Source organism: Heterodontus francisci, chromosome 3 (genome assembly GCF_036365525.1).
Source record: "Heterodontus francisci isolate sHetFra1 chromosome 3, sHetFra1.hap1, whole genome shotgun sequence".
In the NCBI taxonomy this organism is placed as follows: Eukaryota; Metazoa; Chordata; class Chondrichthyes; order Heterodontiformes; family Heterodontidae; genus Heterodontus; species Heterodontus francisci.
Genome location: NC_090373.1, coordinates 170,298,529 through 170,314,099, shown reverse-complemented (window position 1 = coordinate 170,314,099; position 15,571 = coordinate 170,298,529). Strand labels below are relative to the sequence as shown.

Here is a 15,571-nt window from a genome sequence, read left to right as displayed (position 1 = left end):
AGAATACCAAGGCCAGAGGAATGAGAATCATTTCCCCCTGGCCTGTGGGACCACCATCACGACCATTGCCTGTAAGTGCTGAGGTGCGGTATCCCACACTCCTGCAGAAACAGTAGGTCGACTTTGACCTTGGCGAGGTAACCCAAGGTCGAAAAACATCACACAGTGGATTTAACACTACGCACGTTAACAGAAGTAATCTTTATACTGCTGCAACCAGGTGAGAAAGGCGTCTAGGGGTCTGTTACTATCTTCACCTGGTCTTGTTGTAATCGGGTTTAAATTTAAACACTGCGTTTTGAGCTTCCCCTTTGTGAATTCTTGTACACAGCTTTCCAAGTATAAGGCAAAGAAATGGGCACAAACAGGCTTTCTTTGGTTTAAAGAAGAAAAGTGAAATTTATTAAACTCTAATATAGTTCACGCCTACGGATATATGACGCGCCCACGCTAGCATGCACACGCAATATACACATGCAGACAGGGATAGAAAAGAGAAGAAAAGATACAGCGGAACAGCTTGAGGCAATATCTTATTACTATGCTTCGCTCACGGTATAGTCCTTTTTTTAGGTAATTCTTGCCTTTCATTGGGCCCAGTATTTTGCCTAAACCTTGTTCACGTAGGAAACTTTTTTTTCTTTGAGGTTCACATGTCTTCACAAGATTCAGCTCCCTGAGAGATGAGCAGGTAGACAGGAGAGGAGGTAATTCTTGCTTCAGTTCCAGGAGCAGATGGCGTTCTGAGTTCAAATTCTGTTTTTCCAGTTTAAAACTCCCCTAGTTGGCCAGCAGTAGGTCACGTGACCGACTGGTTTGACCAGGTCTCTTCTGTGAATTGGGGCGGGGACTAGTTCCTTTGTTTCAACACCATCTGGTACTATGCAAATGTCCTTCCAGCCAGGGGCTTGCAATTTTAAGTTTCAATGTTCATGTGGTGAAATCATGTATGCCTCAGTCTTGGCAGGTGGGAGGTTTGCCTGACAATACCTATTTAAAATTGGATGTTACTTACCACACCAGGTATCCTTACTAGTCCCAGTCCTTGGGTATTTTCCTGCATACCCATAGTGTGCACAAGCTGTTGCACATGCGTTCGGCTCCTTGGATCTTGCTGCCTGTGCGTAACTGAGGAAGCGCTTGGGGCAGATCTTGTAGAGGTGGCTTGCCCCACCACACAGGTTGCAGCACTTACTCTGTTTACAGTCCTTGGTCTGATGGCCTTCCTGCTTACAGTTCTTGGAGATGACTGTGCTGCAGCTGGCTGCCACGTGACCAGATTTGCCACAGGTCATACAAACTCTGGGCTGCCCTGCATAGACCAAGAAGCTTCGACGTCCCCCGATAGCGATGCTGGAGGGAGGATGGATGATGGCTCCATTGGTGTCGACCTTCAAGGTGACCTTGACCTACCGCTTGCTGGTCCAAATCCCAAAGGGGTCCTTGACCTCGGTGCTGTTGCTGGCCACCTCAACTACCTGGCGAGGAAGATGAACACATCGACAACAGGGATATGGGGGTTGTAGAGGTGGATTGTCACCACCTGGTTACGTTGCGACGGCAGCGTGAAGTGCGGCTCCGCTGTGAGGATGGACAGCGGCGCCTGATTGCCTCTCTTCTTGAACACCTTCAGGAACATGATGCATCCCGCCATATTCTTGAAAGCTACGTCGAAATAGCCACTGCTGGAGAAGTCCTGGAGGCAGGAGAAGTCCGCAGCTAGGAATCCACAGCATTCGATCAGGATTTTCTGAATGAAGAAGGCGCGGTCAATGGGTGAACCTCCTTTGCTACCTTTCACCGCCACCCTAATGGTGTTACGCACCCCCTGGCCTGGAGGTCTGGTGTTGGTTGCAGCCATTGTTTGCTTGAAACTTTCCTGGGACAGGTACTAAAACCCCAAGCAGCAGGAAAACAACAACCACGGTAGATCTTCAATCCCAAAGGGTGAAATGCCATAAAAACGACGCTGAAACCCCACAAAAACAGCACCTGCAGGATCAAAGGCCACTGATCATGGTCTCTCCCCTGCCAGGTAAGAGTTCTGCAATCTCTCTCCATTTAAATAATATACTGCTTTTCTATTCTTCCTGCCAAAGTGGACAAGTTCACATTTTCCCACACTATACTCCATCTGCCAAATTTTTGCCCACTCACTTAACCTATCTATATCCCTTTGCAGACTCTCTATGCCTTCTTCACGACTTACTCTCCTTTGTGTCATCAGCAAATTCATACACCATACATTCGGTCCATTCATCCAAATCATTGATAAAGATTGTAAATAGTTGAGGCCCAGCACTGAACCCTGTGGCACTCCACTAGTTACAGCTTGCCAACCTGAAAAAGACTCATTTATCCCTACTCTCTGCTTCCTGTTAGCTAATCGATCCTGTATTCATGCTAACATGCAAAATGATACATGTACATAATTTCCCAGAATGCAATAATAATACTTGAAATTTAACAGGTTGGGTTGCATGCTTGTTATTACTGTAATCACAACTAAAACATATATAAAGAATATTTCCAGAATCATTTATGTTAAAAAATTGTTTTTCTTAACACCAATATGTGTTTAACAAAAATATCACTATTTGACAAAAAGTAATGAAAAGAACAACTTATTCCTTCTTCCATCCTACATACTTTCAATTAACCTATCTGGCTTTTATCTCTTTCTGTCTGGGTATCTTCCATTTTCATTAACTTGACTCTGCTCTCCCAACATCTCAGACTTTGTCGAAACTGAACTTTGACTACCACCTCCACTTGATGATTGGGACTGTGAAATTGATTGATTTGTCTTAATCAAAGACTCACTTTGCTTTGAGTCTGTGATACAGGCAAACTTTCAGTTTTTTTGTGACTTTCTCATGGGACTGTAGGAACTTGGACTGTAGGAGGCTTCTCATCCTCTCCCTTTGTTAGATTTCCTTTTTTAAGCAAATGATCTACATGACACTGATGAGGTCTCTCTCCAATCTTCACTAGATATGTGAACGTACCACTAAGTCGCTGTTTCACTCGTTTGGAGCCTTAGATGGTGAGAAAGGAGGAGGTAAAAGGGCAGGTGTTGCATCTCCTGTGCTTGCATGGAAAGATATGATAGGAAAGGTGGTATGTTTTGGGGGTGACTGAGGAGTAGACCAGGGACTCTCAGAGGGAAAGGTCCCTTTCATTAGTAGAAAACTGGAATCCTCTTCCCCAGAAGGCTGTTGCACGATTGGAGACTGCTATCAAGGGACAAGGAGCAATGACAAAAAGCCATGATCTAACTGAATGGCAGAGCAGACTTGAGGGTCTACTCCTGTTCATAATGTTCCTATGATCCTATAAAAGCAAGTTATTTCTTCCCTGTTTACTGTATTTTGCAATACTGTGTCAATAACCAACAGTAACAGCTCTGAAAAGCAGACAAAACAAAGATCAAAAGTGAGGATGTGTCTCTTTTTCAGTATTAAATACAGAAACAGCTCAAACATATACTGCATTTATATTAGTAAGTACATTTGCAGCAATTTTGTTTTACTCAATAAAACACTTGTGCTGGAAAATATTTATCTTAACCAGCATCACTAATAAAAGCCCAGATTATCTGGCCATTATCACATTGTTGTTAATGGGCACAAATTGAGAGCTGTGTTTCCTCCATTACAGCAGTGACTACACTTCAAATAGTATTTCACTGACTACAAAGCACTTTGAGACATCCTGAGGTCATGAAAGTCACTATATCAATGCAAGTTAGTCCTTTCTTTCAACATTCATTCAGCCATGAAGATAGGGTGAGATGCGATAAGTTGAGAGCAAAAAGCACTGATAAGACCAGTTGGGCCGTTTCTGTGCTGTAAATTCTATGTAACAGTTGTTCTTGATCCCAAGAGAGAAGACAGATATACAGGATGCAGAGGCCACATGTGTAACAAGATGGTAGCGTGGCATAATAGTAATATTGCAGGGGTAGATTTTCTGCTTGCTGCCTGAGTATAAAGTTGCAGTTCAGCCACCCGTAATTGAAACAAAAAGAAAATCAGGTGGTTTCTGTACAAACAAGCGATCTGAAACACATAGCTTCATGCCCAGGCAACAAGTTTAAAATCTACCCCATGGTGTCACTGTGGCTACCCATTCAATGTCACATTTCTATTCTGCTCTTCTCTTGCTTAACCTACTTAATTTTTCCCTGTGTACTTTCCCAAACGAGAGGTAGCTGAAACTTCTTCATTTTCAGGACTACTGCATTTCTGATTCAGTTTCTATGATGGACAGAGGACAAGACCAGGGTTGGTGTGTTGTTGGGAAGGGGCGTCGCCGAACAAGTTTTTAATTCCTCTGGAGGTGCTTCAAACTTAAGATGCAGTCAAGGACAGGAACATGCTGCACGGGTGATAAATTCTGAACCTGAATTCACACAATGGCATTTAGAACACTGCAGAACTGACAAACAGCATTAGCTACATTATGCATCTTTTGTCAGCAATAAATTAATTCTTTTATTTGTTTTTCATGTTTCACTTGCTACTTCTAAAGTTTGCATGAAAATACCTTTAAATAAAGAATATATATTTATAAAAGGCAACTTGTTCCAGATGGACTTTGATGGCCGTTAACCTATGGAGGATATGGCTGAATGCAGCACCGAGTTTAACCCTAGCTAGAGACGCACACTATTATCTGCATAAAACAATGGCTCAAAATGGTGTAGGAGATATCAGAGAGCTAAGAAGAAAATGAAACACATAAGTGGTCTTCGTACGCTACAAAACAGAGTTTACAGTGTAAAAATTTTCCTTAACATCACTGGGTTTTCTTTGTTAAATGTCAAATTTGGAAATGTATACTGAGGATTAAAAGGCCCAAACCTCCTGCTATAACTTCAACATAAACCCCGAAGAAAGAATATAAACAGGTACTTATGCCATTTCTCCAGTTTCCACTGATTCTGGGCTGACGTTATGGCAGGATTTGCAGAGATTCAAGGCACGTGTGGTCAATTTCCCCACTCCCTCAGGTCTCCAGATTGCCAATTTTATGCAGAGAACTACGTAGTTGAAAAAAAGCACCTTGTACGTCTCTGCTGGGTATATTCTCCTACACTAGCTAATTTTAGTTCACAAATAGAGAAAACTACACCACAATATTCCTCATAGAGTCATAGAGTTATACAGCACAGAAACAGGCCCTTCGGTCCATCGTGTCCATGCTGGCCATCAAGCCTATCTATTCTAATCCCATTTTCCAGCACTTGGCCCATAGCCATGTATGCTATGGCGTTTCAAGTGCTCATCTAAATACTTCTTAAATGTTGTGAGAGTTCCTGTCTCTACCACCTCTTCAGGCAGTGCGTTCCAGATTCCAACCACACTCTGGATGAAAAAATCTTTCCTCAAATCTCCTCCAAACCTTCTGCCCCTTACCTTAAATCTATGCCCCCTGGTTATTGACACCTCCACTAAGGGAAAAAGTTTTGTCCTATCTACCCTATGTATTCCCCTCATAATTTTGATAAGATCAATCAGGTCCCCCCTCAGCCTTCTCTACTTTAAGGAAAACAACCCGAGCCTATCCAGTCTCTCTTCATAGCTGAAATGCTCCTGCCCGGGCAACATCATGGTGAATCTCCTCTGCACCCTCTCCAATGCAATCACATCCTTCCTATAGTGTGGTGACCAGAACTGTACACAGTACTCCAGCTGTGGCCTAACTAGCATTTTATACAGCTCCACCATAACCTCCCTGCTCTTATATTCTATGCCTCGGCTAATACAGGCAAGTATCCCATATGCCTTCCTAACCACTTATCTACCTGTGCTGCTGCCTTCAGTGATCTATGGGAAAGTACACCAAGGTCCCTCTGACGCACTGTACTTCCTAGGGTCCTACCATCTATTGTATATTCCCTTGCCTTGTTAGTCCTCTCAAAATGCATCACTTCACACTTCTCAGGATTAAATTTCATTTGCCACTGCTCTGCCCATCTTACCAGCCCATCTATATCGTCCTGTAATCTAAGGCTTTCCTCCTCACTATTTACGACACCACCAATTTTCATGTCATCTGCGAACTTACTGATCATACGTCCTAAATGCACGTCTAAATCATTAATGTACACTACAAACAGCAAGGGTACAAGCACCGATCCCTGCGGTACACCACTGGTCACAGGCTTCCACTCACAAAAACAACCCTCAACCATCACCCTCTGCCTCCTGCCACTAAGCCAATTTTGGATCCCATTTGCCAGATTGCCCTGGATCCCATGGGCTCTTACCTGCTTAACCAATCTCCCATGTTTTACTCCCATCCAACTCTTTTGCTAAAATTAGAGAATGAAGGAAATATTACTCTGAGTCAGTGAAAGACTGCTCTCCAGGCACAAGACAGGCTTGGATTTACAGTGTGTCATATTGTATGCCAAAACATTTCAGACCACTTCACACAATTAATCTCTGTTAGAGTGCAATCGCTCCACCTTTGGCAGCTGTGCCTTCAACTGTCTAGGCCCTAAACCTCTCTGCCTCTCTCTCCTCCTTTAAGATGCTCCTTAAAACCTACGTCTTTGACCAAGTTTTTGGTTACCTGTCCTAATATCCCTTCATGTGGCTCAGTGTTGAATTTTGTTTGATAACATTGCTCTGAAGCCCTTCGAAATAGTTTACTATAATAAAGGTGCTATATAAATGCTGCTGTTGTTAGTGAGTGTTATTACATAAGCAATGGATCACCAGGTTTAGCTCTCCAGCTGCAGGTTTTATGGTATCAGCATGCAACATTGTTATTGACATTGAGCAGCTGAGAAGTTTAAGTTCTCATCACTAACCTAGTTTATTGCCCAGAAAATCCTATTCACCTCTTGGACAGTAAAATAGGATTCAAATCTAGACTAAGTCAAAGGCCACAGAAAAGTGAGGGGAGTGGGAGAAAAAAAACAAACAAACATACAGGAGTCTACTTAGCCACCTGCATCCATCAATCCTCTAGCTGGGATTCTATTTCAAGTGCATACATATATAAAGAGAGATACACTGCTTAATGAGTCAGCAAGCGGTACTAGTTAAATAATTGTTTTGTGACACCCAGTTGTGAACAGCTGTTAAAACCCTGACTTCTAAACAGCACTGGTTTTATTGATGTGGGATGGCAGTTTTTCTTCATGTAGCATGCAGATGGGCTGTAAACGTGGTTTCACTCTGGCTGGATACAGGCGAAGGAGACTGTAGAGTGAATTCATGTCGAAGCAATGTTCTGGGTTAATGAGTCTCCAGTGACTCACAGATTACAATCTATGTGCTGACAATAGGAGCTGGCTGGGTAGTGAAAACACACAATTTACTTGACATTGGCAGTTAATTAAATGATGCAGAATTTTAAAAAATCTCAAGGGCATCTTCATCATGGTACATTAATTACAACAGTCACTGCATTAATTGGGATAATAAATGGGTCATTTCAAGTCTGTTTCATGCATAAAGCAACAAATGGTTTTACTCTTATCTAACAGTTGGATACAATCCTTTCCCCTCATTGCAATATGGGCAGCCTATTTTAGGAATCACTAGTTTCTTTCTTTGAATGCTGTAAGAACCATTTTCTGTAGCCTAGTACCAGATCCGTGGACAGTATGATTACAAGTCTGTCAATGAGTTATAAAAAAGTAAGTGTGAACAGCATAAATCTCGTGATCCTAGAATCCGAGTAAAAGAAGTCAACTTGCATATATATCAGGATATCCCAAAGCACTTCATGGCCAATGAATTGCTTCCAAATTGCTATCAATTCTGTTTTCCAGACATATGTGACAGTCAATTTGCAAACAGCAAGATGTCACAAATAATAATGAGCTAAATGACCAGATAATTGATTTTTGGGAGAACAGTGGGTGGGGTGGGGGGTGGGGGGGGCGGCGGAGGTTGATCGTCAGATAAATGTTGACAGACACACTGGGTGAAACTCCACCGCTCTTTTCAAATTATGTTGTAGGATCTTTTACATCCACCAGAACAGGTTTAACGTCTCATCTAAAAGACATGATGAAGCAGCCTCAATCAATGTCTACATGTGAGCACTTTTCCAACAGGAGTCATTGGATTGTCATTAGTTGTGGAAACACTCCCAAGCCCAGAGAAAGAACTTGCATTTATGTAGCGTCTTTCACAACCTCAGCATGTTCCAAAATGCTTTACGGCCAGTGAAGTGCAGTCGCTATTGTGATGCAGGAAAGAAAAGTGCTACTGAGACCAGTTGCAGCACCCCTCTGGCACCCTGGAAATGAGCAGCAAGTGCAGAGTGGATATCAAACCAACGATTGTTACTCTGTGATACCCACTGAGTTATAGGTGTTTGGGGGAGGAGGGGGGGAGGGGTTCTACTGTCCAGGACCACTCGTCTTCACCTCCTGGTGATAGATGCCGTGCAAAGATTAGTCACTAATCCTTTTATAGCCTGTGAATTGACAGGAGATGGCTCACAAAAACATTTATTCCTCCATCCACCCCCAAACCCCACTCCTACACACTGGGTCCTCCCAATCGTCTGGAATATATAAAAGCAAAATACTGCAGATGCTGGAAATCTAAAATAATAACAAGAAATGCTGGAAATACTCAGGAGGTCTGGCAGCATCTGTGTAGATAGAAGCAGAGTTAACATTTCAGGTCAGTGACCCTTCATCTGAACTGTCTGGAATATATGGAAGGTTATACCCTGCCTTATGCAGATTTGATTTATGCTAGCTTTAAGTTGCAGCTTTAAAACTTACCACATAATGATCAGTGCCATTTGAGGTTTAACAGGTCAGGTTTCAGAAATGTCATGGGTTTTAGTGTAGAAATCATACAATCTATACGAATGTGTGCAGGATTAGACAGGAACCACAATGATCAGAGGAGGTTACATCCCTCAAAATATTGCAAAGTACTGATAAGGGGTTTGCAGCAAAATATATTTCTCCTGCAAAACCTTTAACCTTTAAACTCTGGTGTTAAGTTGGCCAGTGAACAAAGATGTATTAGTTTCAAGGGATTTCAGAAATGAAAGGACAAGAACAAAGCACAAATCAAAAGTGATACACCTATATAATAAAACATAGGCTGTGTCCTAATAAGTAATGTGTCTTTCATCAGCTCATACACAGCAGGTGCATGTGCATGCTGGAGAACTAGGAATACACTTTTTGTGTTACCTAAACTGTATTTCAACCAGTAATTTGTGTGAAATGGGACCCAGTGTAAGACTAGAATGTCCGCACATCAGTATTGGGGTAGTTCTCCAATAGATATTGACTGATGCTATGATATAGTGCCAAAAGCACAACAATGTCAGATACATTGCCAGTTTGCACGTGTAAGCTTAGATAATGATGTTGCCAGGCTACTGAACTGTAGAGGGCATCACAGCCAAGCCTAATCCTGCCCACACGCACAAACTTTCCAGAAGGGGTTTCTGGATAGTGATCAGGAGCAGGAACCCCAACTTGGTGTTCCCCTCCTTAAAAGTGGTGGAAGGAAGGAGGTGGATAGAGGGAAGGTCATCAACAAGGGGGCATGTGAGGCTAACTGTAGCTCCTGTATTATTGTCCCTAGCTGGATCAATATAACTTATGATAATAAAATACAGCATGAATTTGCCAAACAAAGACAGTGGTCAACAGAGGCCTTTTTCAAACTGTAAAGTTTCATTTTTATGTTTAAAAATTAAAACATCTACTATCTTTGTTTGATTTCAGATGAAAAGGAAGTGCTGCAGACAAACTTTCAAGAGTAATAAGGGATACAACAAAGTAAGTAAACATCTAAGGCAACTTCTGTTGTTAAAAAAGATTCCTGCCAATTTTCCCCTCTCCTCCCATCTCACCTGATGCCATGATGGTATAGTTCCACAGTGGCTTGATGCTCTCTTGTACCCCATCCAGCTGAGAGTCTTGACCAAGGATGTTGGCAGAATGTTCAATCAAAAGGGAAGGGAAATCATAGCTCAGCCCAATAACCGACATCCATAAATGGTCACCTCCGCAGGATAAGGGGGTCACTGGAAAATGATTAGGACTGGGACACCAAGTTTTCCCCTCCCTAACTCAAGGCACTGAAGGGAAATGTATTAACCTCAACAGCTGCCCCAGCTATCTGCTGGCTCACAGTGATGACTGAACCTGGGATCTTCCTGCGTTGTTGCCATCAGGGGAGCTGTGGAACTTCCAATTTTTTAATTGTTTTGTAATGGTCATTTCACTTTACTTGTGAAACTTGCTCCTTGCTGGTAATTAAAAGACTTCACCAGGAGCCTTGGCCATTGGAAGCACATAGCGGAAATTCAAGCATGATTTTCTGACCATGCTCCCAATTTCCAATATAGACTCCTGGTGAGCAAGTCTCCCAAGCAGGAGCATAAAGTCAAAGAAATTACACTTAATATAAGCAAATACAAATAAGTAAATACCTAATATAAACACAGTAAAATACTTAACACAGAGCTGATACTTGTTTTAAACAGAGGTGATGTTCACTTGAAACAAATCTGATTAAATTGAATGGGATATATAAAGGTACATTAATAGGCTGTTTTTCACTACTGATATTAATGCAGTTTGTCTGTGAGAAAGAGAGAGGCACATACAGACTCTCAGTCAATTTGGCATAGATACGTTTTAGGAAATACGCATAGATTCGATATTACTCAGAAAAGATAACTTAGTGGTCACTGACCACAACTTGTTTTCAAAATATTAGCAGTACCTCTTTTCCATTTCTGCAATATTTCTCGTCAGTGTATTTATTTTTAACAGTATTCCAAGGTAGAGCTCTGCATCAGGCTGGTGCTTAACTGAGCCATGCAGAGCAGGAAAGTCTCAGTTTCAATCCCTGACGGGTAGTGATTAGACTGATCTCACCCGGCAAGGCAGTTGGCTTGCTCTAATTGGGCTGAGTGACCCATGACTAGTGAGGGGGTAATCGTCTGGGATAACATTTCCTTCAGGTCATCCAAGTATCCCTGCTGGAAAATGTGCTAGTGTGATCAGATGAAAACATCACCAGCTCAGTTGTGATGCTTTCCACAGTCAAATAGTCCATTTACACTTGCTTCCTTGGCTTACACATGAAAAATAAAAGTCACCTAAGTGGGCAGGGAGGGATCCCCCTCTAGCATTTCACCTAATTCTTAGTCTGTTGGTCTATCTCTCCGTTGGTCCATGTCTCCGCTTTAAAGACGTCTGCAAACGCAACATGAAGTCCTGTGACATTGATCACAAGTCGTGGGAGTCAGTTGCCAGCCATTGCCAGAGCTGGTGGGCAGCAATAAAGGCGGGGCTAAAGTGTGGCGAGTCAAAGAGACTTAGCAGTTGGCAGGAAAAAAGACAGAAGCGCAAGGGGAGAGCCAACTGCGAAACAGCCCTGACAACCAATTTTACCTGCAGCACCTGTGGAAGAGTCTGTCACTCTAGTATTGGCCTTTATAGCCACTCCAGGCACTGCTCCACAAACCACTGACCACCTCCAGGCGCTTACCCATTGTCTCCAGAGACAAGGAGGCCAAAGAAGAAGAAGGTCTATCTTTATATATATTTAACAGCATTAAGCATTTGAAGCCAGATCCAGAACCTGAAATAAAAGACCAACATAGAAGTGTCTTAAATGTGCAATACAAGAGTTGTGCTCAGAACTCACTTACTAAAGGATGTCTCTCACTATAGGAAAAAGTTCACTGCCAGAAGTGACAAAACACGCTGTTGTAGGAATGATGTGTCATTCAAATACGCACAGTCTTCAGCTCTAAGACAACAAGTCTGATTCCTTTACTATTTATCATTTTTATACGTTAAAAAAACATTTTTTCCCATCCCAATTCCATGTCCCCTGCACGTGCACCCCACCTCCGGAAATATCAACTCCTTGCCCAAGTAGCCATTCTTCATAAGTCTTGTCAGTGAGTGTCAGCAAACCATGAGATGATGTGACTGTGGGGGAGGGTTGGTGTTAGGAAATACAGTCAAACCCAAAACCTGTGCACTTCCTGCAAGGATTATGAGCTTGTGAACCGGCATGTGAACATTGGCCCACTTTCCTCTTCTCTAAGCCAACGATGCTGAGGTCAATAGTAGCACCTTAACATCACTGAAGCCAAGATCAGCCATGTCTGTGCAAACCAGGAATTGAATCCGGGACTACCCTGGTCTTTATGGCTTAGCTTCTCACTAGATAAGCTGGGAAAAAAAACCTAGGCAGGGGTATATTCGGAACAGAATCAATGCAGGAGTGGAGGGGGGAGGGGTTAGGTGGGAGGGCAGAGCAAGTGTCAATCCCACCTGATATCATTTTAAGGAACAAAAGCAAAATACACAGATGTTGGAAACCTGAAATAAAAACAGAAAATGCTGGAAATACTCAGCAGGTCTGGCAGTATCGGTGGGGAAAGACACAGAGTTAATGTTTCAGTTCTGATGAAATGTCATCGACCTGAAATGTTAACTCTGTGTCTTTCTCTATAGATGCTCCCAGGCCTGCTGAGTATTTCTAGCATTTTCTGTTTTTATGTTATCACTTTAGGACTCAGGATATTTTAACTCCCAGGCCTTCTCTGCATTCCGTCGACCAGCTACCCACCCGAAATGGGCAGGAAGAGGCAGCTGGCAGGCTTTAGGCAGGTCAAAATCCTGAGGCCCTGCCAGCACCACATTAAGTTGCGGAGATGACTGGCGCTATTTTGTGGATGTGATGTGAAAAAGCCCAGGCTTGCCTTGTATGGCCTAGAGGTGCATGGCAGCTCCTACTTAAACTTAGAAGGTCTCCTCTTCTTACCCGCTTATTACACCATTAAAATGCAATCGGGACCCTAATGACATATTTATATATCAATGATACTCTTGCCTAAGTCAGGCAGGTACCTTGGGCACCTAAAAAATGGGTCCAGTTAATATGGCATCAAGCACAGCTATTTTACCCGTCTAAATGTCCCATTCCCGAAGTGAATTAAAACTTCCCAAACCCCCCTCAATGTTTCTGTCAATGTTCCTGTCATAGTTCTTATGTGTTTTGAGGAGTGTTGCTGGGCTATCTGTTACGAAAGGCACTGCTGCCAGACACAGACTTACCTGGTTCCTTATCTGCATGCTTGTTGCTGGAGTCAGATATTTGTGTTCTAGATACCAGGCTCGTTCTTGGTAAAGGAGGTTAGTTCCATGTAAAAGGCAAAACTGAAAAAACAAATATGAATTTGTCACTTGGAAACAATCTTTTATGACAGTGAGGTAATGCTACTTTTGGGAAACGATCTAAACACACAGAGAAACTTTACATAGCAAAATGCTGCATAATTTTGTGAAACTAACTGTATCTCAGAAAGACAATGATCAACTCACTACTTTGGTTGAACTCTGTCAAATAAGAACACAGGTACAGAAGTCCAAACATTGTTTTCTTTTGTAAGTTTAATTGTCCTCATGACATAGATACCTTTGTGTTATAGACTATTGCAGCACCAAGATAGCAGGCAAGCAACCTGTTGTCTGGGCCTCTTCATTCTTAACCCTCAGTGCACTGTTGATGAGTTCAACCTCCCAAGCACATTCCTCTGTGGTTGCTGATGAGTTTACTTGTCTAGCAGCAGCCCTTTACTGGTTTAAAGAAAGAACTTGCATTTATATAGCACCTTTCACGACATCAGGACATCCCAAAGCACTTTATAGTCAATGATGTTATGTCGTTGTTATGTAGGAAACACAGCAGTCAATTTACCCAGCAAGGGTTCATAAATAGTGATGTGATAATTACTAGATAATCTGTTTCTTTTTCGTGATATTGGTTGATGAATGATTATTGGCTAGGACATCATGGAGAATGTCACTGTTCTTCCTCGGAATAGTGGCCAAGGGATCTTTCACGTCCTCCTGAAAAGGGCAAACTGTGCCTTGGTTTAACCCTTCATCTGAAAGATGGCACCTCCAACAGTACAACACTCCCTCAGTATGGCACTGGGGTGTTAGCCTAGAATATGTGCTTAAGTCTCTGGTGTGGTAAAATACATCAAAGATTTTTTTTTCTCATACATTAATGGGATTTGGGTGTCTGTGGCAAGGTCAACATTTATTGCACATTCCTTTCGATGGCACATTTTACCCTCGAGAAGATGGCTCGTGAGCTGTATTCTTGAACTGGTGCAGTCCGTGTGGTGAAAGTACTCCCTCAGAGCTGTTAGGGAGTTCCAGGATTTTGATCCAGCAGTGAAGGAACCATGATATAGTTTCAAGTGAGGTTAGTGTGTGACTTGGAAGAGAACTTGCATGTGGTGGTGTTTCCAGGTGCTTGCTGCCCTGTCCTTCGAGAAGGTAGAGTCATGAGTTTGGAAGGTGCAGTCCAAGAAGGCTTGGCGAGCTGCTGCACTGCATCTTCTAGATGGTTCACACTGCAACAAGGTATGATGGTAGTGGAGGGAGTGAATGGGGTGCCGATCAAGTTGGCTGCTTTGACCTGGATGGGGTTGAGCTTCTTGAGTGTTGTTGGAGTTGTACACATCCAGAGTATTCCATCACAATCCTGACTTTGTAGATGTGGAAAGGCTTTGGGAAGCTACAATGTGAGTCACTTGTTACAGAATTCCCAGCCTCTGACCTGCTCTGGTAGCCATGGTATTTACATGGCTGCTCCAGTTGAGTTTCTGGTTAATGGTAACCCCCAGGCTGTTGATGGTGGAGGATTCAGCGATTGTAATGCTGCTAAAGGTCAAGGGGAGGTGGTTAGACTCTCTCTTGTTGGAGATGGTCATTACCTGGTACTTGTGTGGCATGAATGTTACTTGCCACTTATCAGCCCGAGTCTAGATGTTGTCCAGGTCTTGCTGTATGCGGGCATGAAGTCCTTCATTACCTGAGGTCAGGTGAATAGAACTGAACACTGCAACCATCAATGAACATCCTCACCTCTGATGAAAGGCCACAGACTTGAAATGTTAACTTTGTTTTTCTCTCCACAGATGCTGCCTGACCTGCTGAGTACTTCCAGCATTTTCAGTTTTTCAGCTCGACAACACTCACTGACAACAAAGTCTTACCAAAAATTGGGAAGCCAAACCATTGTGTCATTACTGCTGCCCCAGCTGGTGTCAGCTAACTCAGCAAGGGCAAAGGAACCAACTGGGGACCTTTCAGATCTACAAAGATTTTAATAAAGAACTGACTGTTCTGTCTGCAAATATTAAAAAGAAAGTTTATAAAGTTTCCAGGCAATGTAGTGCATGTACGCTTAGCAGTATGAACTAACCTTGTGCAGGTGGTTTTACACTTCCCCAAACTGTTCAGCTGACTTCACACATATTAGATCAGAGGTTAATGGCCCTTTGACCCATATGATCTCATCCTTCCAGAATAATAACCCCAATTTCTCCCATTACAGAATCCAGCTGTTTATTAAATGTGTCCCAGACTCAACCTATTCTAGACTTGACTACTTTAATGCTTTTCTGGCTGGTCTCCTATCTTCTATCCCCCATAAACTTGAATTCAACCAAACTGTGTAGCCAGTATCCTAACTTTTGTCCTGGTGCGCTGCCACATCTGGAATACTGTTTCCGGTTTACTTTC

General features: G+C 42.7%; 1 protein-coding gene across 1 annotated transcript in view; it reads right to left on the bottom strand.

The window, feature by feature from the left end:
• The window catches only part of acoxl (acyl-CoA oxidase-like), a 437,923-nt gene that overhangs the window by 12,075 nt on the left and 410,277 nt on the right, over positions 1-15,571 (bottom strand). The window contains exon 18 of the mRNA XM_068027531.1: positions 13,088-13,189. Coding sequence (XP_067883632.1) covers positions 13,088-13,189 — 102 coding nt within the window. The remainder of the gene's footprint in view (positions 1-13,087; positions 13,190-15,571) is intronic.